The sequence below is a fragment of the Sorex araneus genome, chromosome 6, assembly GCF_027595985.1.
Source record: "Sorex araneus isolate mSorAra2 chromosome 6, mSorAra2.pri, whole genome shotgun sequence".
NCBI classification, from domain to species: domain Eukaryota; kingdom Metazoa; phylum Chordata; class Mammalia; order Eulipotyphla; family Soricidae; genus Sorex; species Sorex araneus.
Window position 1 is genome coordinate 100728267 of NC_073307.1, and position 27896 is coordinate 100756162.

A 27896-nucleotide genomic window follows, 5' to 3' on the forward strand; every position below is an offset into this window, starting at 1 on the left:
TAGGCTTCAGTTGTTTTTATGTGATTGTTCCATGAGTATTCCACTGCATTCCTGTCATTTGTCTTTTAGAAAATGTTGATGCTGAATAGACTTAAGAGATTTGTAATGTGATTGAAGAACTAAATTCTCAAGGTCCTAGTATGTTTTATTGACACCGAGTCTTAACAGTTTGCTGCACAATTTATTCCATTGGCCTTTCCAGAGACAGCTTTAAAACATTCATCAAACTTCATTCTTCATCTTTTTTTGTGTGTAGGTCATTTATCAGAATTTTAGTCTATGTCTGCTTACACAATTGCTTCTGCTTTTTCTTGTCATTGGAACTGAACTTTCAATACTGCCTCTCTTTTGGTATATAATCTTCTCTTTCTTCACTCTTGCTCTAGACTTTGTTTCTTTTCTTTCATTTTTTTTTTAATTTCTCTACCAAGCTTGTCAGAAGAGTAGAGAAACTGAGCTACAAGAATGAGATAATAAACTTCTAGGAATACCTTTTCATCTTAATACTCCTCTGTCTTTACCCTGTCTCATCCCCAGCTTAAAACTAGGACCTTACTCTTCTCAAACAGCTAACAATAAGGTGCTGTGTCTTTATTTTATTTGTCAGACCTTTAGGCATTGTTAGACTTTACTCTGCATATAGGCACTGTGCTAATTAATCCAATTCAAGAAATATGAATGTGGTAGTTCATGCCTTCAAGGATTTCCTAATTAGAATGATAAGCTAGGGGCCAGAACGAGAGTATAGTGAGGAGGGCATTTGCCTTGCATGCGGCCAACCCGGTTTTGATGCCCGGCATCCCATATAGCCCCCGAGCATTTCCAGGAGTAACTCCTGATTGCAAAGTCAGGAGAAACCAAAAAAAAGGGAAAAAAAAATAGAATGATAAGCTATGAGCTACAAATATCTTCTCTAAGCTTCTACTTTATTATTAATATTCAAATTAGGGAGAAAAATGTTTTCCTGACAAATGTATAGTGTCACAGAGCTTCTTTATGAAGACAGCACAGCTGCTGGCCTGCAAAAAATCGCTTAATAAATTTACTGGTTGTATTGATAGATACAAAGGAAGTAGAAACCTGTAGAGAATATTCACAAGCATATCAGGTAGACATCTACCTAGACACAACGTAGTTTTCACAGACAGAATAAAACTAGAGGGAGCTGTATATACAGAAGCATATAAAAATGAATAAAAGATATGTTTAGAGAACCCTAAGTAATTGGTAAATCTAGAAGGATGGGAGAAGAAGGTTAGTGAAAGGTGAGGTTTTTTTTTTTTTTTAATTGAATCACTGTGAGATATGCAGTTACAAAGTTGTTTATGATTGGGCTTTAGTCATACAATGTCTCAACACCCTTCACCAGTGTACATTTCCCACCACCAATGTCCCAAGTTTCACTCCGTCCCCCACCCCCACCACTACTATCTGCCTCTATGGCAGGCACTTTTCTTCTTTCTCTCTTTTGAAGTGAGATTTCTGAAATAGACAGGGATTTGAATTTGATCCTGTAAGAAAGGGAGATCATTCATTTATAATAAGTAGGGAATCATAGGATGAGAAAAATAACTAAAATTTTTTTTCTTCTGATATGTTACATGTCTTTTACAGGTTTCACTTGCCTTGGAACCTCTGTCAGAAACATATGACAGTTACAGTCCTCTTCCCACCACTGACATGACAGATAATCTGCTTTTAACTGAGCAAGGATTCAGAGAAAATACTGAACCCAACAATATCCAGTTTCTGGTTTCACCAAAACCTCAAAGGATACCTACTGCCAAAATTGATGGAAAAGAATTAGCAGCCAATAGTAGTCGATCAACTACTCCAAAGTAATTACCACACCTGATACCAGTTGATTTGTTAGCTAAATCTTGTTGTATTTATAATTTCTGTTTTCATTAAAAGACTTTAGCAAATAAATATTAAGTACATACTATAGTCAGAGTGAAGTATCAGGTGTTGGGCATAGAAATTAGTGAGACTGCATGGGTTTGGATTTATGGCAGGTTTGTCCCCCTGGGCCTCTCATAGTGCCCCATGCCAGAGCAAACTAAGACCTCGAACCATTGCCTGGCCCTTGCCAGTGGGCTCTGGTCACTGAAGCAGGTCGCATAGTGCAAAAAATAAAATAAATAAAAATAAATTAGTAAGAGGAATCAGCTTTTGAGAGTTGCTCAGTCTAGACTTCAATATAGACATAACTAAGTATGATTAAATCTCATCAAGATGCAAAATAAAGGTAAGGAAAAAAGAGGGAGAAGACTATTTTGCGCAATAGAATAGAGTAAGAGAAATAGGTTTTGATTTAAATTGTTATTTATGAAGCATTTGTTTTGTATCAGACTCAGGACTGAGCTCTTTATTTCATCGTCTCATTTTAGCCACAACCACACAACCTGAGTAAACTAGCTGCTATTTATTTCATCTGGGTCAAACCAGAGATGAAGCTTAGTGATGAAACACTTAAACTTTCCATATGTGAGATCCCAAGCATCATTAAAAAAAGATGTATTTGAGAGATGAAAAACAGATTTATAAAGCCTATGTTACACTGCTATACTGATCCACTGTCTTTCTGTGAAAAGTGGAATGTGAGCATGGTGTCTAATATACTGCTAAAGTTCTCCCTTTTCTTAAAAACAGGGGGAAGGACCACTTGTACTTTGCAGAGACCTCTGATACAGTAAAGGACCCTTTCTTTGGACTACAGCACCATCCTGATTCAGAACAGAACTCAGACTCTATGACTCTGAAAAGCAAAGCCCCACGGAAGCAAATGTCCCTTCTAAACAGTACTGATTTACAATCTCAAATTAAGACAGTCTCCAAGAGCCACAGTGAATCATGCATCCTTTCTTCAAACAATCCCCCCACCAAGGATCTTCTTTCAGGTATATATACATTTGTAAACTCATACTGGGCTATCTTTATTAGGATTACCCACTCATTAGCTAGCCTACAAGAGAACAAAACTTCTGTTTGAACTAAATGACAGATATTGTTGAATAATCTTAGTAGACTCCAGAGTTACTTACCATTTAAAAGCAGATCCATTAAGCTCTCTAGATAACTTCTACATAACTAGATGCTTATTTGAAATCCAGGGAAGAAAATAGTTAAATTGAGCCTGAATATGGAGTGAAAGTCTTTATTATAGACAGCTTCTTTCCTAAATAATTCAAAGTCTCATTTTTTTACCTTATAAATCGCATTTACTCATTCTACCGTGCGTAGGTTACTGCCAAATCCATTTCTCATTCTGAAAACGATTGATTTCAGGGGAACATTCAGTGCACAGCAATTACTGATCTTAAATATGAAAATTAAATACGTTCTTTGATCAGATTATAATAGAAAGGAGTCAATTTAAATAACTATGTAATGGCATAGACTTTGAGATTAAGAACAAAGAAGGGGGCTGGACCAATGGTACAGAGTGTATGGTCCCAAAAAATAACCAAAAACTAAAGAAGAAGAAGCAGCAATTAGGATCTGAAACAAATTTCCTCATGTTAGAGTGGTATTATGGATGTACCTTACTTTAATTAATTGTCAACCATATTGGGTGCATCCTCACAAACAAAATTTCCAAAGTAGAACCTCTGCTTATCACTGATCTTAAGGAAAACCTTTTAAGTAACTAATCAGGTACATAATTTACATTAGTAAAATCTTTTATGTTTGTTTTGAAGCCATTCCAGTTTTGTTCAGGGCTTGCTCCTGGCTCTGCACTCAGGGCTTACTCCTAGCTAGGGTAGGAGTACCATATGGGGTGCCAGAGATTGAGCCCATGTTGGCTGTTTGCAAGGATAGCACCCTACCTCCTATACTCTCTCCAGCCCCCTATTTATGTCTATATTTATTTTATTGATTTTGGGGCCACAACGGCTGTGCTCAGAGTTTAAGCCTGGCTCTGTGCTCAGGAATCACTGCTGGCAGTGTTCAGGGATGTGGTAACAGGAATTAAACCCAGGTCAGCTGTATGCAAGGCAAGCGCCTTCCCCTCTGTACTATCTTTCTGACCCAAGAGTATTTTTTTAAACAAAAAAATGTGTACATTTTTTTTCATGATGCTTATGATCTATTGTATAAAACATACTCTAAAATTTAATTTTATGGTGGTTTTTTGTTAATCAATTGACTTTAATCTTTAGTAAAACTCGACACTATTTTAACAAGAAAAAATATTATCCTTTATACTCAACACTTGTTGAGTCACAACTGGAATGCTTTGTATATCCCTCCAGACTTTGAAAAACGTATTTGTCCGTTCACTGATTAGTCACTCAAGCCCACCAAATATGGCAGTTTTCTAGATACCAGAAATACAGGTTAAAATTTTTTAAAGCTATACATTCCAGGTGTAAGAATCTTATATTCTAAATATGATCCGTGATAAATAGATCAGTATTTGTCAAAGTGGATGATATTGTTCCTCGAGTCGAGGGTACTTGAGGAAGCACCGCCAGTAGTATTCCTGAGCATAGAGTCAAGAGTAATCCCTTAGCATCACTAGGCCAAGAGTAAGCCCTGTGCATTGTCAGGTGTGACTGCCCCCCCAAACCCCCCAAAAGAAAAGGAAGAAAGGAAGGAAGGGAAACGCCGGAGAGATAGTACAGTGTGAATAACATTTGCCTAGGGCACAGCCAACCCAAGTTCAATCTCTGGCATCCCATATGGTCCTGTAAGCCAGCCAAGAGTGCAGACCCAGAAGTCTTAAGTGCAGACTCAGACCCTGAGCACCACTGGATGTGGCTCTGTTATGCTGGGGATCACCCAGCTCATCCTGGAGGTGCTCAGAGCCTACAAGACAGCGTCCTGCCATACTGGGGGCATCATATGTGCTAGGAATCAAACTCAGATCAGCATCATTCCAGGGCCTTAGCCCCTGGACTATGTCTATGGTGTCCATCTTCCCCACTAATTAATATTTTCCTACTAGAAAGTTTGAAGCTTTTATCTGACCTTTCTCTTAACCTGCTGTGTGATGCTACAAGTCATAAAAATATTTTATTGTGCTTTTCTTTGGACTGGAGCAATAGCACAGTGGGTAGGGCATTTGCCTTGCACGAAGCCAACCTGGGTTCAATTCCTCCGTCCCTCTTGGAGAGCCTGGCAAGCTACCGAGAGTATCCCGCCCGCACGGCAGAGCCTGGCAAGCTATCTGTGTATTCAATATGCCAAAAACAGTAACAAGAAGTCTCACAATGGAGATGTTACTGGTGCCTACCCTAGCAAATCGTTCAATGGGACGACAGTGCTATAGTACTACAGTGCTTTTCTTCATCTACAAAAGTATAAATGATTTTTCACTATGATTCCTAAAAGTTTAGCAGGTATAAGTTTTTAATTGTTTACTGGGTTTTTTGCTTGTTTGTGGGCCACACCCAGTGATGATCAGGGGTTATTCTGGCTCTGTGCTGAGAAATTAACTCCTGATAGTTCTCAGGGGGCCATCTGGGATGCTAGGGATCAGACCCAGGTCGGTCATGTGCAAGACAAATACTCTACCATCTGTACTATCATTCCAGCCCCAAGTTTCTAATGTTTCTTAGACAAGAATGACATGAAGGAGCCAGGGAGATAGCTCCCAGTGCTGTAAGCACATGCTTTGTATGCAGGAGACCTGGTTCCTCCCTCCCACGGTATATGGTCCCTGAATACCAAGTGCAACCCATGAACACTAAACCAGAAATATCCCTTGAGCACTGGGATTTATAGCCCCAGAAACTATGACAATTTTTAATTCAGTGAGTTTTCTGGGTTGAAAAATAATGCGTAATAACTGGAGAGATAATTCAGATGTTAATATGATTACCTTACATGTAGCTGCCCCTCATTCAATCCCAGACACTTCAAGGTCCACAAGCACAGAACTAAGAGTGGCTCCTAAGTATGGCTGGATATGGCTCAAACCTATATCCACCCACTCAAGTAACTAGAAAATTATGTAGAGACATTACTAACCTTGTGTATGAACACCAATTGGAATGGTCAGGAATGTGTATATCATTATTTCCATGAGGAGGTCAGTTGCTCTGATTAGAGACTTTATTGCTTTTATGTTGGCATCTAAAACAGTAAATATTTACTGTAAAGTGAGAGTCCGCAAGGGATGCTCATATGAATGGGGAGGACAAGCCATTAGAGTACACTCTACCAGTTAAGTCCTGTGATGAAGGAAAAGTGAAAATTACCAGAAGTGTTTCTGTTACAAAATCATCTATGGCGTATAGATTTTCTATATTCTTTTTGCCCTCTTCAGCTTTGTTAGAACAAGGAAATAAACTGCGTAATGCCATGGTGATTTCTACAATGAAATCAACTCCAGATACTAGCATGTTGTTGGATGAAGTTGATCTTCCTATGAAGAAAGATTTTCTTACAGAGTCAACACAGTAAGTTACAGGGTAAACATAGACCCCAATAGTTTATTCCCTAATACTTGTTAATATGTCTTTTTTAGTGGATCAGGAATAACTTGAAAATATTTGGCACTTTTTTTTGGGGGGTCACACCCGGCGATGCACAGGGGTTAGTTACTCCTGGCTTTGCACTCAGGAATTACTCCTGGCGGTGGTACATTTTTTGGTAACAGAGGTAAAATTAACATGTAACCTTGTAGTTTCAGATGTATTACATAATTATATATTGTAAAATGTATATATTGTAAAATGATCACCAAAGAAGCCTAGTCATAGTTATAAAAAAAAATTTTTTTTCTTCTTGTGACATAATTCTTAGTGTAATGAGAAAAAAGTCTAAACTAGGTGCTTAGGTATTCAATAGAACACTGGAGCCTGGAGATCGTGACTCAAGTAGTAGAGCACATGCCCCTTCACTGCCCATAAATTATCAAGTATAATTGGTGGCCTTCTGGAGCGACCAGTAATAGCGTTGAACGCTAGACACAACTAGGATTATCCACTATGTCCCCACCGCCAAGTCTCTGTCATTGCTGGTACTTGATAAATATGTCAGTGACAAAATTCTTTGCTCCCTCTGAACCAGAATGTTTTCATATATGAAGTAAAAATGTTCTCTCTCCCCCTCTCGTAGAAATGAAATGAGATGCTAACATAGGAAAAGACATTAGAACAAATTGTATTTTATGTATATTCAATGTAGTTAAATCTAAACTGTGTTAAATTTTCCATGCTGAACCATCCCCTTTACCAACCCTTTGCTTAATTTATGATATAGATCTTTTCCATATACTGGCCACTGAGAAAATATTTTTCCACACCTTAGAATTAAAGCCTTGTCTAGGGATAAACTTAAAGACCACACCGAAGGCCACTTTCTTTCTCCAACTGAGAATGCGTTCTGGAAGCACGATACAAACACTGATGCTGGAGCCATCCAGTTGCTATTAGGCAGGTAAGAAGTTTTAACTAGCTTTCTTTTTGCTGTTTTATTTTGTTTGGGGGCTACACCTGGAGACATTCAGGGGCTACTCCTGGCTCTGCACTCAAGGATCACAACTGGTGATGCTTGGGAGGAGGAGGACCATATGGGATGCCGGGGATCGAACCCATGTCAACCACATGCAAGGCAAGTGTCTTACGTACCATCGTTCTGAACCCTTAACCAGCTTTCTTCTGATTGAAAAAGGGATAATTGAACTTTGTCAGAATTAAAAATGATTGTACTTCATGGGATACTAGTAAGGAAATTAAGATGATTTAAGACATGCTCACAAAATTGGAGGACTGAACTGCCCCTGACACCAAGAAAAATCCTCTTTTTTCAAAAAGTCAAATATTGACATCATGCAGCTTAGATCAGTTCTCTCAGCACCTGCATTTTTGAAGGTGGTTCATTTATAACCTGTGGTGGTGATGAAGAAGGAGCGGAAAGTCAGATTTTTGCTGCCTATAGAAAAGAGGCACACCCATATCCCCACCGTCACCAACGTGTAAGCTCATCTACCAGCCATGTTCCAGAGACTTATAATTAAATCTCAAAAGAGATCAACTAGCTGCAAAAATTTCTTGGATACCGGGTCCCAGCTGAGACTTGTGTGGCAGTCTCAGGAGCTGGTAGGACCAACTTCCAGCCCCAACACAGCCCCAGCACTGCATTCCCAACAGCTGCTGCCATGCGCTCTCCTGTCCTACCCAGCTGCCCAGTTAAATAATCTGTATTGTTTTGGAGCGTGTGGCTGCATATGCAGCCACCTGACATCTCTAAACTCTATAATACTAACATCCCAGTAGGATAGAGCACACCGGATTGGATAGGAATGTAAAGTAGAAGTCAGCTAATCTTTTCTTTTTTTTTTTACTTTTTGGGTCACACCCAGCAATGCACAGGGGTTACTCCTGGCTCTGCACTCAGGAATCATTCCTAGTGGTGCTCAGGGGACCATATGGGATGCTGGGAATCGAACCCGGTTCATCTGCGTGCAAGGCAAACACCCTACTGCTGTGCTATTGCTCCAGCCCCGAAGCCATCTAATCCTTTTTTTTAAATTTTTTTATTTTATAAAGTAGTTCACAATATTTCATTACATTTAATATTCAGACACCAATCCCACCACTATTCCACCTTTCCACCATCATATTTGGATGTTTCCATCCTGAACCCAAGTCCCTGCCCCAAAGTGAACCGTAATAATATATTTTTGTATTGCTTGTTATGAAAAACTGCTGAAAATGCTACAAAAAAGTATCCTTAGAGGAAAGAGGGTGAAGATTGTTGTATTTCACCCTGGGTCCTTTAAGCCCTTCTTTTTTTTTTTTATTAGTGACTCACCGTGAGGGTACAGTTACAGATTTCCATATTTTCGGTGCTTATGTTTCAGTCATATAATACTCGAGTACCCATCCCTCCACCAGTGCCCATTCTTCACCACCGTTGATCCCAGTATCCCTCCCACCCCCCCAATTCCATCCCCCCCACCCCACCTCTGTGACAGGGCATTCCCTTTTGTTCTCTCTCTCCTTTTGGGTGGTGTGGTTTGCAACAGAGGTATTGAGTGGCCATTGTGTTCAATTTATAGTCTTACTTTCAGCACTCATCTCCCATCCCAAGCGGGTCCTCCAACTACACTTTACTTGGTGTTCCCTTCTCCATCTGAGCTGCCTTTTCCCCCCAGCATGTGAGTCCAGCTTCCAAGCCGTGGAGCAAACCTGGTACTTATTTCTACTATTCTTGGGTGTTAGTCTCCCATTCTGTTACTTTATATTCCACAGATGAGTGCAATCTTTCTATGTCTCTCTCTCTCTTTCTGACTCATTTCACTTAGCATGATACTTTCCATGTTGATTCACTTATATGCAAAGTTCATGACTTCATCTTTTCTAACAGCTGCATAGTATTCTATTGTGTAGATGTACCAAAGTTCCTTTAACCAGTCATCTGTTCTCGGGCACTCGGTTTTTGTTTTGTTTTTTTTTTTTTAATAATTTATTTATTTTTAATTAGAGAATCACCGTGAGGGTACAGTTACAGATTTATACACTTTTGTGCTTATACTTCCCTCATACAAAGTTCGGGAACCCATCCCTTCACCAGTGCCCATTCTCCACCACCCGTAAACCCAGCGTCCCTCCCACCCTCCCCAATCCCATCTCCCCCCCAACCCACCCTGCCACTGTGGCAGGGCATTCCCTTCTGTTCTCTCTCTCTAATTAGCTATTGTGGTTTGCAATAAAGGTGTTGAGTGGCCGCTGTGCTCAGTCTCTAGCCCTCATTCAGCCCGCAACTCCCTTCCCCCACATGGCCTTCGACTACAATGTAGTTGGTGATCGCTTCTCTGAGTTGCCCTTTCCCCAGAACGTGAGGCCAGCCTCGAAGTCATGGGGTCAACCTCCTGGTACTTATTTCTACAGTTCTTGGGTATTAGTCTCCCACTCTGATATTCTATATACCATAGATGAGTGCAGTCTTTCTATGTCTGTCTCTCTCTTTCTGACTCATTTCACTCAGCATGAAACTTTTCATGCCCATCCACTTAACTACAAAATTCTTGACTTCCTTTTTTCTAACAGCTGCATAGTATTCCATTGTATAGATGTACCAAAGTTTCCTCAACCAGTCATCCGTTTTGGGGCATTCGGGTTTTTTCCAGATTCTGGCTATTGTAAACAGTGCTGCGATGAACATACATGTGCAGATGTTGTTTCGATTGTACTTTTTTGATGGGCACTCGGTTTTTGTCCAGATTCTGACTGTTGTAAACAGTGCTGCGATGAACATACAAGTGTAGATGTCATTTAGACTATACTTTTTTGCCTCTCTGGGATATATTCCCAGAAGTGGTATTGTTGGGTCAAATGGGAGCTCAATTTCTAATTTTTTGAGACGCGTCCGTCTTGTTTTCCAAAAGGGCTGAACCAGTCGGCATTCCCACCAGTAGTATAGGAGGGCCCCTTTCTCCCCACATCCGTGCCAACACCGGTTGCTTTTGTTCTTTTGGATGTGTGCCAGTCTCTGTGGTGTGAGGTGGTATCTCGTAGTTGTTTTGATCTGCATCTCCCTGATGATTAGTGATGAAGAGCATTTTTTCATGTGCCTTTTGGCCATTCGTATTTCTTCCTTGAGAAAGTTTCTGTTCATTTCTTCACCCCATTTTCTGATGGGGAAAGCCAGCTAATCTTAACTAACAAAAACATTAACACAGAAGGTTTAACTTAGTAAATCCTCAGACGAGGACTTAATGTTCCCATGACAAGACAATTGTCACAAATTTTCTTTTGCTGAAGTATTATTTGATCATTCCATTAGCCATTTAGTGGTAGCAAGCAATATAAAGTAAATTGTTTTGTGCTTGCTACAGGGGCAGGCTGAAAGGTAGCTGGAAAATGGAGACAATGATGGAGGGAAAGTGACAGTGGTGGTGGGATTGTGTTGGAATATTATATATATGCCTGTAACAGATCATCATGAACAACTCTGTATGCACAGTGTTTTAAAAAAAGTGTAGGGGGGAAAAGATATGTGGGGTAGGGAGGCAGAGAGGTACTCAAAGGTTGAGGTGCTGATAGCAGCATGAAATGGTGCAGCCAGTTTGGAAAATAGTTTCTCAGTTACTGGAGTTTACTGTATGACTCTGAAATTTAATTCCTGTGAATACCAAAGGGAAATGGAAACACAAAAACATATGAATAATAATATTAAAATGGTTGTTCATAGCTGTCAAAAAAGATTCAATATCTAGTTATTGGATAAAATATATGATATATCTTACCATGGAATCTGATTTGGGTATAGAAAGAAATATACTATTGACTCATGCTGCATCATAAAGGAACATTGAAAACATATTAATTGAAGAAGCTAGTAACCCCTTGAAGTCTTTAAGCCAACATTATTCTATTAGGAAAAAAAGAAACCAATCACAAGAGTATGTTTAATAATTCTATTTAAATAAATTTTATAATGTGCAAATCTATAAAGTAAATTAGCAGTTTCTTGAATACTATCTATTTCTCAGGGTTAGAGGGAATAATTTTAAAACATCAGTTTTCTGTTTCACATGTGTCTTCTTTTTAACATAACTTCCCTCACGTTTAGAGCTCTAGAAATTTTCATTAAAGAATGATAGCTCAGCTGAAATTTTACTGACAGTCCTTCTGCTTTGTTTTTCTTATCTCTGTAGCACGAAATTAAGCCAAGGTGATTTCTGGAATGGACTAGGCTCTCCTCCAGATTCCCCATCTCCCAGGAGTGAGGTATACTGCAGCAGTGAGCCCAGTGACCCTCAGTATGACCAGAGTCTCCTGGAGAACTTATTTTACACAGTACCTGTAAGTATGAGACACTGGGCAAGTACCTTATACTATACTGTCTTTCTAGCTATCTCTGATTAATATCTTTGCAAAATGTTTCAGGAGCCAGGGAGATAATCTGAAGAATTAGAACATAAGCTTTGAATATAGGAGCCCTGGCATTGATCCCCACATCAGATGATTTCCCAAGTTCAGTATGGCTCAAAAACCAGGAAAGATATATATTCCAGAAACAGTTCTACTAGATCACAAATACTTTTATTGAATCTTAAGAACCTTTTTTAAGTAGGAAGATCAACTTTTAAAATAACTTGAATTTTAGGACATTTAGCCATTGGTTTCTCCATTAAGATAAATTTGTGAAAAATAATAAGCAGTTCATCTTAGTGCACTAAGATAGTACAAAGGGTAAGGCCCTTGTTTTATATGCAGCTCAACCCTGATTCAATTTCCGATACTACATGTGGTGCCCCAAGCACCACCAAGGATGACTCCTAACACAGAGCCAGGAGTAGCCCCTAAGCACTGTTGGGTGTGCCAAAAAAAAACCCTGGGGGCAAAAAAGGATAGTTTGTCTTGGGCTGGAGCAATAGCACAGCGGGTAGGGCATTTGCCTTGCACCAACCGACCCGGGTTTGATTCCCAGCATCCCATATGGTCCCCTGAGCACCGCCAGGAGTAATTTCTGAGTGCATGAGCCAGGAGTAACCCCTGTGTATCGCCAGTTGTGATCAAAAAGCAAAAAAAAAAAAAAAAAAAGTTTGTCTTGCCAAGATTGAAGGAAGAGTCATTACTGGTATGGAGCGGTTAAAAAAAAATGGAAAAGAGAATAAAAGCACAGTCTTTGCAGCCATAGAGTTAAATGACAATATATCATTTTGCCTCAAACTGTGGTAGAAACTCAAGGGTATCAGAATCTCACTTTTTACAGCTGTGACTCAAGCGAGGTTCCTCGATTCTCAGCTTTCATTTCCTTATCAAAGTTTACTAAAGACACATTATAGACGTGACATTGTGATCCGAGATGCCCACATGCAAGGGCAGACAGGTAGCTTGGTGGACTGAGCAGATGCTCTCCAGTCAGGAGCCTACATTCATTTCCCACACTGCGTGGTTCCCTGAGCTATGAGCAGTTCCTGAGCATTGAGCCAGAAGTAGTCCCTGAGTATTGTTGGGTGTGCCCCCAAACAAACAGAAAAGCCACACACATAACATATGGTATAGTATCATATCCATAGACAGTAAATAGTGGTTAATATTATGGAGAATTTAAAAGAACACTTACATTTTTTAAATTTTTTTAACAACTTGTTTTTGTGAACTTTAGATTATTTTTGTAAAAGTAAGAGAAAAAGTAATTATCTCTGTTGACAGTGAGTTCCCCTTAAAAGAATGACGTATGACTGTGCAGAAAAGAATTTCATTACTTTCAGAGAACTGTTGCATTACACTATCCCTCCAGCTGTTATCCTGTAGTAGCTCTCTTTTTATTTCTTGTCCTCTTAGAAATCTGAAAGCAGTGTCAGTGATTTCTACAGTGAAGAGGATGATAACGTCACTTCTAAAAAACTGAAACAGTCAAACGCTCCTGACAGATATCCTAAGGTTCTGGAGTCAAGGGACCATAAGCTGAAGAATACAGCAGGCAAGAGAAGTAGGTGAGTCTCCTGAATGCTTGTTGAGAGCCTAGGTAAGTTATTTTCAGAAGCTTTTCTAAAGTGAAATGACCTATATTTTTCTGACTGTCAGACTGGTTCATGAGTTATAATAACTCATACGTAGGTATTGCAATCCTCAAAATGTAATGAAATGAGTAAATGGATATAATATAATAAGGGACAAGGCAGAATTTTGAATTATGTGTTTGCTACTATCATACACACAGAAATTGCATGAAGAGAGAAAATGAAAGAGAGTACACAAAAATGATAAAGATAGTTGTATTAAGGTAGGTAATGAAAAATTAAAGTATAAAGTGAATACTCTTGTTAAAAACCTCATAAACTTCATACTAGCATAGCAATTCAGTTGCTATGCTTATATGTAAGTTATCCTTTAGATGACAAGAATATTTTTACTTTATGATATTTCTTTCCATGTAAATTGGGACCATAATTATGTAATTAAAGCTATTTCTCAATCCTTGATGACTTGTGATTAAGATACATACTGCCCTTCAAAAACTCTTTGCTTCACTGTCTTGTATAAAACCCATCATTTCATGCTGGGTCTCTTACCTTCTGCTTCATTCTTTGTTAATTACTTTCAGGAATTTAATTGAACAACAGATACAATCAGAAACTCCTGAAGAAACCCAAAGGGTAACACTAAGTCCAGATAGACTGGCCCTTCTGGGTAGAACACATTCAGTCCGAATCATCATTGAAACAATGGGAGTTCCTCCACAAAGTCCTCAAGTGACCCTAGGCCAAAAAAATTTTCCTGGGAGGCCATCTAAGCTGACGCCAGCAAAAAAGCGGTATGTCTCTAACTTGAGAAAGCTCAGTTTAACATTTCTAGAAAGTGTGTCTGCTAATGATTGTAATTGTCTGCTAATCATAACATTGCATGATTTGTTAAGTGTAATTGTATGTTTCATTTAGTTAGCAAAAATGTATTGAACCACCTTCTAAGGTGGTTACTAAGCTTGGTAAGTATGAGAATAAAAAAAATTAATACCCATACTTTGTTCTTGCATACCTTACAGTCAGCAGAAAAGAGAAACATTTAAATGACTGTCACTAGCATCAGACTCTCAGGGCCAAAAAGGATATTTTATATTAAAAGTGAGGCCAGCAATCTCATAGAGTTGAGTGTGTGCAACCTCCCCCCCATCTCCCTGTTCTCTGGGAGCTTTGCAGTCACACCTACAAACTGCCTCTGGTGCCATATAAGCTCATTAAAGGCCATGATCCAGAGACACAAATAAATCTCTGAAGAGAACAACGCACTGCAGAAATGCCTCTGGACTCCAAAGTCATCCAGTTAAAAATTTAACTCTAGCTCTATCACCCTAGGTTAAATTTTAGAATTCCTAAAGTGCTTGGCCGCATGTACAGCCATGCAACATCTCATACTCTACCCCACTGATGTACCAAGAGTGGCGCACCACCTTTGATAGGGTGTAAAGTAGAAAACAACCAATCTCGCTTAAAACATTAGCACACAAGGCTCAACCTGTAACAGCATTAGTAATCTCTTATACAAGGGCTTAACGGCTCCAGAGTGAGATACAATTTCACACACTTTCTTTCCTCTATGGTTACTTTTTTGGATCATTTTTAGCAGATTATTCATAACAAGCAATATAAAATAAATTATTTAGGACCTGCTTTGGGGGCAGGTTGGGGTGGTGGTGGGAAAATTCAAAATAATGATGGTGGGATTGGTGTTGGAATATTGAATGTAATAAACGATTATGAACAACTTTATAAAAATAAAATTAAGAAAATTTTAAAAAATTTTAAACTCAGAAATTAAGAATAAATAATAAATAAAAGATAAAAGTGGGGCCAGAGCCGTAGAATAGTGGGTATAACACTTGCCTAGTATGCTGCCAAAGCAGATTCTATCCAACTCAATTTGAATCCTGGCACTCCATGTGGTCCCCCGAGCTCCACCAAGAATAATCCCTGAGCACACAGCCAGCTGTGGCCCAAAAACAAAACAGACAAACCAAAATAGCAATGTTGAAACACAAAGATGGTTGTCTTTAATTCAGCCTCATTGGATTCTGTGAAATCTCTAAAGGGAAAAGACTGGTTCTTTCAGGACCTGGGGTTCTGAAAGTAAATTCTTGAAAGGTGGCAGAGTTTTTCAGACAAAATATATATATATATATATATATATTGTTTATATATATACATATATATATGTGTTTGTTGAGCTGGAGCAATAGTACTGTGAGTAGGGAGTTTGCCTTGCACATGGCAGACCCAGGTTCAACCCCCAGCATTCTGTATGGTCCCCAGTGTACCATCAGGGGTAATTCCTGAGTACAGAACCAGTAGTAGCCCCTGAGCATCACTGGGGCCAAAAAAGGGGAAAAAGAAAGTTTGTTGATTAGGTTTGCTTTAAAGTCACTTTGTGTGTGTGTGTGTGTCTTGCTTTTTTAGCACCTTCTTTGTGAAATACCATTTTCCTGTGGGCTTTTCCAAAAGTGGAGTGGGAAAGACGGCTCTGGTCACTGAGGTTGTTCGACTTGCCTCCAGTAAGATTACAGATGGAAGTAAGAAAAAGACTGGTTTTCTACTCCTTACACATTTTGACCCTGGAAAATTTTTATATGTCAAAGAATCCTAGAGCTAAAATGAACTTTCAAATAAACCTAGTCTTATTACTTTTTTATGTGAAAAAACTTGCTGACAACTATCCTTATATAAGACATGTTCTTTCATCTACTGCCATTTTCTCTCCTTTTTTCAAAAAAGAACTTTTCAAGATATAGTTCATATGCCATGTAATTCACACATTTTTTTTTAGCATATAACTCAGTGGAGTTATTTTGGTTTTTTTATAGGATTCACAGCATTGTGCAGCCGTCTCCACAGTCTGAGTTTAGATTTAATACCCCCCAAAAGAAATTCTGGACCTCCTATTGGTCAATATGTTCATGTTTAAGTTATTTTCAATATTTTGCCATATTTAAAAAGTAAATACTCTTACACAAACATTTCTCACCACTTAATGTAAGTCCATGTAACCCAAACATTAAAACTGCCTTTAAAAACAACTTCTTATATAATTTAACACACTCATATGAGATACATTATTTAAGTTTCCCATGACCTCAACAAAGTTTTAGAGCATTTATTTTTTTCTTATACTTAATTTTTTGTTTATGTTCACATTATCAATAACAACAGAAACTGCTGTGGAAGAATATGGAATTGATCCTGTCCATTGAAAATAAATATATTTATGGAACTTTAATATAGTTAAAATATTTTTATCAAATCACCATGTGCAAAAACACAATTTTTGGATGGGCTGGAGAGATAAATAGTACAGGGATTTAAAAGTTTGCTTTACATGAATCTGACCCTGGTTTCTTCATGGCTCTGAGTATCAGCAGTGATCCTTGAACAGAAATCCAGAGTACAGCCAGGAGTGTACAAGTTTTTTTTTTTCATCTAAAGTTTTACCCTTCTACCTATGTACGTCCCACGCGGCAAAGCCTGGCAAGCTACCTGTGGCATATTCGATATGCCAAAAACAGTAACAAGTCTCACAATGGAGACATTACTGGTGCCACTCGAGCAAATCGATGAACAACAGGATGACAGTGACCGTGACCTATGTACATATAATGATTCCTTTGAGCTTCAGTTTTCCTATTTGTAAAATTGAGACAATAGAAGCACCTTAATTTCAAAGCCAGAGAAATAGTATACTGGGTAAAGAACTTGCCTTTCATGAGGCTGACCTAGAATTGATCCCCAGCACTGCATTCATCCCTCAAGCACTACCAGGAGTGATCCCTGAGCAAACAGCCAGAATTAAGCCCTGAGCAAGCCAAGTGTGACCCCAATAACACCCCCCCAAAAAAAACCCTTAAATTTCATGAGTACCTACAAAGCAAGAGCTGTCTATGATTATAGAAGGCATTAATGAACAATCAATGGTTAACGAATGAAAAAGCATTAAACTCTTTAAATAGCTTGTAATTAGTTGTAGCCCACATTTGGGGGACACTAGAATATGTGCCACGTGCACTCTACTCAGTATTTTATGTATACTTTAAGTGTACATACACAGACGGATGAGGAAGAAGGAACTGAGGCATTGAACAATTAAGTAACTTGTCTAAAAATTCACAGCTAGTTTTATGGTAGAACTTGAATTTTAATCTAAAACTTTTTTTCCAATTTATATACTCATCTATATGCTTATATATTATTTTTGTTTACTGTGTTGGTTGAGTGTTCCCCGTGTTCTTCTGAAAAGGTCATATGGAAAGTGTGAAATATTCAAGCCAAGTATTGGAAGGAGTATGTGACACACTAATTGTGGCCTTAGATTAATCCCTTTTTTCCTAGGAAGGCCTCTCTTAGCTATAATATGGCTCAGATGGGTATTTTCAGGGTTTCTTCAACTCTGTAAAATAATCTTCTGTGGACCATTGCTAACTATTGCTTGATTTTGGTCTTCCAGTATTGCCTTAACTCTTGTTTTGCAAACTGTTTGGGGGCTTACCCAGCAGTGCAGTGTTTACTGAGAGACCACTTCTGCCAGGGCTCAAGGAATCATATGTGATGACAGGGATTTAACCTGGGTTGACCATTATGCAGGACCAGCACCCTGCCTGCTGTACTATCTCTCCTGTCCATAACTTATTTTTTAAGTGCTATTTTAAGCATTAATAAACAATGTTAAGGACTGGAGTCATAGTACAGCAGATAGGGTATTTGCCTTTACATGTAGCCTGGGTTCGGTCCCTGGCATCCCATATGGTCCCCCCAGGACCGCCAGGGTAATCCCTGAGTGCAGAGTCAGGAATAACCAACCCCTCAGCACTGATGGGTGTGACCCAAAAAGCCAAAAATAAAAACTAAAAATAAAAACAAATAAACAATTATATGGTAATAGTCTAAAAACATACAAAGAGAAATAGTAGCAGCACCAGTTTGATTCACTTGAACATAGGGGTTTTACAGGGTCCAAAATGCATTTTACAGCTATTAACTCAGTCAGTTGGCTCAGCACAGCAGAGAGGCTTAGGTATTTATTCCTTTCCCCCTAGTAGGACAAATGAGGTAAACAAGTAGGTGTAGACTTCCTAGGCCCATATCTTTGTTTACAGTCCCTTTGAAAGACTTCACATAGCAAGACAAAGATCCTGTCCATAAAACTGAGAGAAGCATAAAAGGAAAAATTAAGATGGCAAAGATGAATTGATCTGTAGGTCAGCATGGTACTTTGAGTGAATGCTGGGAATGGCAGACTCTCTATCACCAGGCCTCTTGTGAGTGTTTTTAAGATCCAGTTGTAAGGGTCTAAAAGTGAATGGACAGGAATATTATTTGTAGATAAATTGTGCTAAAGTGGTCATTAGTAATTCAAATAACTAGAATTTGTGCTTATATTCTTTGATTTTAGTTCCAAATTTCTTTATTTTAAATGAGCATGAACTCAGATGCCGACATCACCATGTTCATTTCATTATGGCAGAAATGTCCCATTGTAATACAACAGAAACTCCTTTCCATCTGAGAAACAGACCCTCCCCTGCCTAACACTGCTAACTACACATCAGCTAGTGCCTCTGCTCTGAAGTAGAAATCCCCTCATCTTCACCCAGAGGATAAAATCCTTTTCATTATTGCCGTTCTGTATTAAATTCTTCTATTCAGTTATTCCTCATTGCCCCACCTCCAACTGGTCCCTTCTTTTAATACACTATCTACCAACTTGCCTTTTATTTTTTTATTTTTTTTTTGGGGGGGGGGTTGTTTTTGCTTTTTGGGTCACACCCGACATTGCTCAGGGATTACTCCTGGCCCATGCACTCAGGAATTACTCCTGGCGGTGCTCAGGGAGCCATATGGGATTCTGGGAATTGAACCCAGGTCGACCGCATGCAAGACAAACACCCTATTCTCTGTGCTATCTCTCCAGCCCCCAAACTTGCCTTTTAAATCCTTGAGTCGGACCAGAAAGAGAGCACATAAGCTGAACATATGCTGGGGATCAAACCCATGTTGACCATGTGCAAGGCAAATGCCCTTCCCATTGTACTGTCGCTCCTGCCCCATAGAAACTCCTGAGTTGCAAAGCTGAGAGTAGCCCCTGACACTGCCCATGTGGCCCTAAAACCAAAATAATAAAACTAAAATAAAAACAATAAATCATATTACCTCCCATCCAATGAAGTGTATGATACACTAAATCATGTATTCATAAACTTGACATTCATTTCTCAAAACAGAGCACCATAACCCTGCCTATTGTTCATGTTCATATACTATACACAGAGCTTCCCTTCAACACTGCTCTATAAGACTTGCAACTATATTTCTGTGAAAGTATTCTCTAGTCCTAGATTTATGAGAGAGATTTTCATTAAGATTTGAAAGGGAGTTGGGTGGTGTTAGGCCTGAGCCGAGGATGCTTTTAGTTGAGGGTCTTGAGGTGGTTTTATGTATCTGGTTCTCCTTGCAGTGGTGAAATTCCAGCATCGGTCTGTGTTTCCGGTACAGTTTGATGGCCCGATGATAGAATACTGGTGGAATTCCAGCCTCGTTTTCCAAATTTACGCAAAGAATGCCCCACAGAAAAAGGTACTTCAGTTGATTTTGACTTTTGCCTTACCAACACACCCAGGTTTAGGAACATACTTAAAATTATAATTTTTGAATTTTTAGAATTAGAATTTTTTAATTATAATTTTAGATGTTGGCCACATGACATCTCATACTATTCATAACAAGCAATAAATTATTTAGCATCTGCCTATAGGGTAGGCTTGGATGGTGGTGGAAAAATTTGAAATAATGGTGATAAGAAGGTGTAATGGTGGTAGGATTAGTGTTGAAATGTTGAATGTAGGGACTAGAGTGATAGGACAGCGGGTAAAGCATTTGCCTTGCACATGGCCAACCTGGGTTCAATCCCAGTTATTCCATATGGTCCCCCGAGCAATGCCAGGAGTAATTCCTGAGCATCACCAGGCATGATCCAAAAAAAAAAACAAAAAAATAAAAATAAAAAGGTTTGCAGCACATGCTGGTTAAAAAAAAAGAGAAAGAAATGTTGACTGTAAACAATGTGAACAACTTTATGAAAATAAAATTGAAAACAAATTTTTTTTAATTGTGGAGTTCATGCCTGCTTCAGTCAGCTTAATCAATGGCTGAATAAATAGTAGTACTCCTATATTAAAAACAACAAAAAAATTAAACTCATGCATCACATTAGGGTCTTTAAGATCAAACAACACTAACACTTATGATTGTTGTTTCTTATTTAAAATTTGTTTTCTGTTTCTCATGTTATACTAAGAGGTTCTGCACAAAATCATTACAATAACTGAATTACGTGCATTATAATCTTTATTTTATAAATGAAAAAAACTAAGTTTAATGAAGTTAAGATCGCCCAAGCTAATCAAAGACAAAACTAGATTATCACAAGTCCTTTGATCCTTAGTCTTTTAGATCCTAAGTTGTTAATCTTTGATGTTTTCTTTTGCAGATAACTAACCTTTAACTAATAACTCAGTCTATTACCCTTAATTTGAAACTCTCTGGCTCAGGTCCAAAGTAATAAAATGCTTAGCAATTTTGTTTTGTATGTGTCTGTTTTTTATAGAGGCCACATTCAGTGTTGGGAGTGATACAGAGAGTTGAAGACATGTCCCTTGGATGGAGATAAGGACATGCATTTTAGCATATGAGTTCCTCAGTTCCTAGTATAGTAATTTTGACGATACTAGTTGCAGCTGTATAAAACCTATTTGATTTAAACAAGATAGCAGTTTTTACTTTCTTTATGATCTTCAACGTCCCCTTGTATGGGTAGATTAGGAATATATCTCGTTTTCTCTTTGCTTTTTTGAGTTTCCAGAGGATATAAATATTATATATTGTTATTTTTTGAAAAAACAAATTAGGAAGGAGAAGGAACTGGATAATTCTGTAACCTCAATATAAGCATATGACAGATTCAAAATACTTGGGGCTTGATTGATAGTGGACTAATGGGTAGGGCATTTGCCTTGCACACAGCCCACCCAGATTCAATCTCCAGCATCCTATGAGGTCCTTCAAGCACTACCAGGAGTAATTCCTGAGTATACAGCCTGGAGTATCCACTGAGCATTGCTGGGTGTGGCCCAAAAGCAAAAAAAAAAAAAATGAATTAGCATTATGACATTTAGATGGGCATCATTATATAATCAGTTTTTATCCTGGTTTGTTTTGTTTTGGAGTCATACCCAGCAATGCTCAAGGCTCACTCCTACCACAGCTGAGGGGACCACATGGGGTGCCAGGGAATCAAATCCGGTTCAGCCACATGGGGTGCCCTACCTGCTGTCCTATCTCTCCAGCCCTGGCCTTATTTTTTTAATTTTACTTTGCCTTAAAAGTTTTTATTTTTTCCAGAAATTGATTTACTCTTTCCCAATTTTATAAATATTTGAAAGGTACCCTATATATAATTTGATGCCATATTTTAATCTGACATGACAAATAATGTTCACCTTATTTCAGACTTAGTAGATATCAGTTTAATGATTGCATATTAACCATTGTAAGAATGTATTATAGTTAATCTCCAATTATTGGACATCTAGTTATATGTATTTGTATATAAGCTTTTATATATTGCTTTTTCCTATAGCACAAATTTACAGAAGTAGACTTATATACCAAGAATATGAATATTTAAGTCATTTGTATTTAATAACAAATTTGCTGTCCAAATTGTTACCATCTTATCATACCATCATACATTATATCCTATTTTTTTATAAATTTTATATGCTCAGGTAGTTTTTTGGTATGTTTCTTTGTTATAGTAGCAAAATTGGTTTTGGGGTTTTTTGTTTGTTGGTTGGTTTGGTTTGGTTGTGGGGCCTAACCTAGTGGTGCTCAGGGATAACTCCTGGATCTGCACTCAGGATTTACACCTAATGGTACTTGGGGAATGATATGGATGCTGGGGATCAAATCCAGGTCAACTGCATGCAAGACAAGCATTCTACCTGCTGTACTATCTCTGCCAGCCCCAAAATTGTATGTCTGAATTTAATTTTGGGGGGACCGGAATGATAGTTCAGTGGGTAGGATATTTGTCTTGTTCATGGTCGATCCAGGTTTGATTCTCGGCATTCCATATGATCCCACATGCACTGCCAGGAGTAATTCCCAAGTGCAGGGCCAGGAATAATCCCTGAGCATCACTGGGTCTCACCCAAAAAGAAAAGGGAAAAAAAAAATGCCTTTTTTTTAAGAGTTTAATTGAACATTTTTTTTAAGAACTTCTTTTGGTTTGTTTTTGGGCCACACCCTGTGGTGTTTAGGGCTTACTCCTGGCTCTGCACTAAGGGATTAATCCTGGCAACGCTCAGGAGATGGGGGTGATCATATGGAGTGCAGGGAGTTGAGCCAACTGGCCACATTTAAGGCAAGCTCTTAACCCACTGTAAAGTCTTTCCAGTCCCTTTGAAATGCTCTTAAAATAGAACGGGGACTGGACAGACAGCTCAGTGAACTCCAGTGGATGCTTTGCAGAGGCCCTGGTTTGAACCCTGAGCACCAAGCCAGTATTAACCTTTGAGCCTCAGCACCAAGCCTGTATTAACCTTTGAGCACCAGTAGGTGGAGCCTTAACATGAACAAAGAGAAAAATAGAAACAAGTGCAAGAAATAGCTCAAAGGATGAGCACAAGTTTTGCATGCCAGATGCCTAGGTTTGATCCCCAGTACCACAGGTTCCCTGACCCTAAAAACTGCCAGGAACACAGATCTGGGTAAGGATCCCCCTGGCACCCACCCAAAAAAAAAAGGAAAGCCAGAAGACATTTCTCTTCCTCTTCAATTACTCATGAAAAGTAGTGAAGCCCAAAATGGGGACCAAATATATTTATTTGACTTCACAAATAATTTTTCAAATGATTGAGCTGTTTACTTCATCAACCATAGATTCATTTACAAAGCCATTATTACTTCAGTTAGATTCCCCCTTGGATTTGCTCTAATTTAACTAAGTTTTTTCTTTCTTCCTTTCAGCCAGAAGTTATTGGATCAGCATCACTACCTTTGCGTGCTGTCATTCAGTCAGAGCTACTTTCTTTTAATAAGCTGCTTCCAGTGCAGCAAGAAGATTGTCAGAGTTCACTTGGCCCTCTCAAGGTACATAGATGTACATGCAACTAGTCAGTTATTTGCAGTCAGGTATTACTGGCTGGTACTCACAATGTAGCAGTGAGAAAGAAAATTGGGGTCTCTGCCCGTAGACCCTTATTAAAATAAGGCAACAGTAGTGACAGTGTATATAAAAAACCATGAATGTAAACAGTGTTGCCTAAACTATAATAAGTAAATAAAAATTTAAGTACAAAAAAATAAAAACATAGCAAAGAAGTGTGCTATAAAGGAAATTAACAGTAACAATGAGATAGTTCCTAATAGAAAGGAGACTCTGGCCATGTCACCTCTAAGAAGGTGACGTTTAGAATTCGATTTGAGGATTGAGAGCCAGTCCACCTTGGGACTTTTAGTAATGGGTACATTTAGTTTTAAAGACTTATATGATTATCATTGCAAAAGTAGTATCATCAGTCTTTTGCTAGCAAAGTTTTACCTCTAATTTAAATTTTTGGCGTGTTTGTGATAACCAGGGGTTGAACCCAGGGCCTCAGATGCAGAGAATGTAATAGACATCATGCCTCTTTCCCCCTAAATTCCTGTATGTTTCCGAAGAACAAGTTATCAGCATACATCACTGTATCACTGTATCACTGTCATCCCGTTGCTCATCGATTTGCTCGAGTGGGCACCAGTAATGTCTCCATTTTGAGACTTGTTACTGTTTTTGGCATATCAAATATACCACGGGTAACTTGCCAGGCTCTGCCGTGCGGGCGAGATACTCTCGGTAGCTTGCTGGGCTCTTCAAGAGGGGCGGAGGAATCGAACCTGGGTTGGCTGTGTGCAAGGCGAAGTTCTACCGCTGTGCTATATAACTTATAACAATTTAACATTGATACTATATATATATAATCCATACTCAAGTTTTACCATTTTGTCAATACGTCTCTACTTTCTGTTTTTGCAGCCCACTATCATCCATTCCATTTAATTATCACCCTCTCTAATCTCCTTTAGTGTGTCGTTCTGTGGCCCTTCTTGGTCTTTGAGTATTAATACTTTTTTTAAAGTAAAAACCAGTTTTTCTATTGAAAGTCCTTGATGGGTCTCTACCTAAATCATTTATTTCTGTGATGATTATAAAGAAAGGGCTTTTCATCCCCTGTGCATTTATTAATTGGCATTCTAGTATACCAAATAATTGACTCTTTCCTCATACTTGTTTATATTGGTATGGACTTGGACCAAACTTCCATTACTCAGGGGTCCATAATCTGTCTCTAGTATTACTCATCATGATGCTCAACTTGTCTCAGCTTTGGCCGGCAAGAGCTCCTGCAGCTGATTGTCTTTTCAGTCTGACTTCTTACTTTTCTGAGCATGTCCTTATTTTCTGTGTTGCACAACACAATAAGGGGATTTTCAGGTTCATCTGACTAACTGATTATCTGCGTAGCTTTTAATTCTGAATGGATTTGCCACCTTACTAGTATTTTTACTCTTAAAGCATTTGAGAATGAGATAATCCCTAACAATCTGTTCTGCCTCTAGCTCCAAAATTCTAATTCTCATTCTACAAGATATTCTTACTCCCTTTTCTGTTTCATAGGTAACTGTGGAGCTTGTTCTAGATAACAAAGATTTTGCTGGTGTCACTGCTAAACATAATAGCAAAACCCATCATACCCTACTTGGTGCTCTTTTAAGTCCTGATAAGACACTGCTAGAATCTAGCCAACTTGCTTCACGTATCAGAAATCCACAGAAGCCAGAACAGATTCATGAAGACATTGCAAATAAGGCACAGAACTTGGCACTAGCTGACCCAAAGTCACCACGCCCTGTTGTGCCAAATCTTTCAGCAGACTTTGTAAATGTGCCCACCTCCCACAATGTTGTGAATCAGACAAATGGGTCATCAAAGAAGAATGCTTTGCTGTTGCACGTGCTGTTGATGGTGCCAGATGGGAAAGATTTCATTACTGGAGACTCCGAGAAACAGCCACCTTGCAATATTTATTTAAATTGCAAGCTCTTCAGCACAGAAGAAGTTGCGAAATCTGCCATCGCGTGGGGCACAACACAACCAGTCTTTAACTTTTCTCAGGTAACTTGGTACATATCTTAACATTCCATATCCATGGGGGGCTTATGAATAGAAATAGGCTTGTATTTTCTTAAATCATAATTCTGTCATAAAAGAAATCTAGAATGTTAGAACTGAGAAAAACTTTCATAATTAGCTGGTAGGCAGACCCAATCCTATTGGATGAAAAGAGGAAAAGATATTCCCAACATTTAAAATCATTTTTTCTTCTTTCTTTCTGTTCTGGTTTAGTTCATGTGGTTTCCCACTTAGTTTTGCCTGAGTTTTTAGTTCTACTCCTTTCTACTTCTAAGATTTGAACCAGTGTACATCTTCCTTTTTCCATCTCTCCAATCTCCCCTCTTTTTAATTTGTTATATGTATTTCTTATTTATCCTCCACTTATTTCAGCATACATCTCACATGTTTTTTCTATAGAATACTGATACTCTTGCTTAAATGGTTTTCCTGTTTTATTTTCATAACTGTTTCCTTCTTCCTGGCTTCACAACTGCCCTTTTGGTCCAGAGAGATAATACAGTGAGTCACAGACATCCTGGATTCAAACTCGGCACCCCATATAATCCCGCCAAGTACCACCAGGAGTGAACCCTGAGCCCAGAACCTGGAGTAAGCCATTACTTTTTGGAAAATCAGCTCAAAGTTCATGCTTCTATGTAGCTCAGTTATTTCCCTCAAGTTTTATATCTCTATATCTACCCGCCTCCTTGTTGTCACCTGATAGATGTTCACAAAGCACCTTATGCTTGACAGCTAACACTCTGACCAGCATATCACAGATATTCAGTAAAGATGCATGGATAGGGGCCGGATCGATAGCACAGCGGGTAAGGCGTTTGCCTTGCACTCGGCTGACCCGGGTTCAATCCCCGGCATCCCATATGGTCCTCCAAGCACCGCCAGGAGTAATTCCTGAGTGCAAAGCCAGGAGTAACCCCTGAGCATCCGCTGGGTGTGACCCAAAAAGCAAAAAAAAAAAAAAAATGCATGGATAAAAAAGGAATTCAGAAATGTCCAAATATTTACTCTTCCTCTGAACTCTGTTCCCCTTTCTTCAGTCTGTCCTCATTCATATTACAATTATTCAGATACCCAGACAGAACCTAAAAATCATCCTTGGTCTATCTTATGTAATGACTCAACTCAAAAAATGCTGCAAGTTTAATCATCTCTGGACTGACTCCTCTGCCCTCCATTCAGGCCCTCATTCTTACTCCATTTAACCTTTGACTGGTCTGCTTTCTAGTTTCTCCCTGCACAGTTCTTCTTTTGTGTACCAGCAGGGTGATCTTTCTCAAATACTAATCTGATTATTTTTCTCCCCAGTTTAAAGTCTTGCAGTGAATCCCTGTGGCCTTCAGGACAGACTCCAAATCCTCAATTTTTTTTTTTAATTGAATCACCATGTTGAAAGTTACAGAGCTTTCAGTCTTAAGTCTCCATTATACAATGCGAAACACCCATCCCATCACCAGTGCACATTTTCCACCACCAGGAGCCCCAGTACCCAGTATACCTCCCCGTCCCCCCGCCGCTGCCTGTGTAGCTGATAGATTTCACTTTACTTTGATTACCTTCAATATTTCAACAAAAAACTTACTATTATTGTTTGGAGTTTCCCCCCAAAGTCAGACCTGCTGAAAAGGAACCATTTGATAATGTTTTACATTGCTGAAAATTAAGAGATATGAGGTCTCTTGCGCGGTTATTACTCTTGCTATTGTGGCCGCTCGGTTTTGCCAAATCCTCAATTTAACTGATGATGTGACCCTTTATGGACTATACTTCTTAGGTTTGGGAGATAGCTTAGAGGGTTGGAGGGGTGCCTACTTTACATGTGAGAACCTTGGACGTAACCCCTGACACTGCAGGTTCCCTGGGAACCACTGAGTAGCCACTGAGCACCACCAGGTATGCCCCCACCCTCAGATAAAGATTTATACTTCTCTAGTCTCAATTCCTGCCATTCTTCATACTAAATAATCTAGCCAAATGCTCCACTACTTAGAATTTCCTAAACAGTCCCTTCTCCTACCTCTGCCTTTTTGGTTTGGTTTGGTTTCGGGTTTTGTTTGAGCCATACCTAACAGTGTTCAAAGGCTACTCCAGCTCAGTGCTCAGAGGTTACTCCTAGCAGTGCTTGGATGACAGGTGGGCCCAAGGATCGAACCCTGGCCTCCCACATGAAAAGCATGCATTCCAGCCCTTAGAACTAGAGGCCCATGCAATACC

General features: G+C 38.9%; 1 protein-coding gene and 1 non-coding gene across 4 annotated transcripts in view; both read left to right on the forward strand.

Annotated features, from left to right (window-relative positions):
• The window catches only part of C2CD3 (C2 domain containing 3 centriole elongation regulator), a 130831-nt gene that overhangs the window by 12696 nt on the left and 90239 nt on the right, over positions 1-27896 (forward strand). For 2 of the 3 annotated variants that reach the window (XM_012934930.2, XM_055141933.1), the window contains exons 4-14: positions 1615-1838; positions 2653-2900; positions 6275-6407; positions 7261-7389; positions 11615-11762; positions 13251-13402; positions 14014-14223; positions 15860-15972; positions 19905-20023; positions 23477-23599; positions 25167-25664. In XM_012934930.2, the coding sequence (XP_012790384.2) occupies positions 1615-1838; positions 2653-2900; positions 6275-6407; positions 7261-7389; positions 11615-11762; positions 13251-13402; positions 14014-14223; positions 15860-15972; positions 19905-20023; positions 23477-23599; positions 25167-25664 (2097 nt within the window). Of the gene's footprint in view, positions 1-1614; positions 1839-2652; positions 2901-6274; positions 6408-7260; positions 7390-7441; positions 7564-11614; positions 11763-13250; positions 13403-14013; positions 14224-15859; positions 15973-19904; positions 20024-23476; positions 23600-25166; positions 25665-27896 lie in introns of those variants that run through there. The other variant, XM_055141934.1, reaches the window with a different exon arrangement.
• Positions 1993-2126, forward strand: LOC129406338 (small nucleolar RNA SNORA42/SNORA80 family). The gene has a single exon (XR_008630945.1). It is a non-coding gene; the product is annotated as a small nucleolar RNA SNORA42/SNORA80 family (small nucleolar RNA).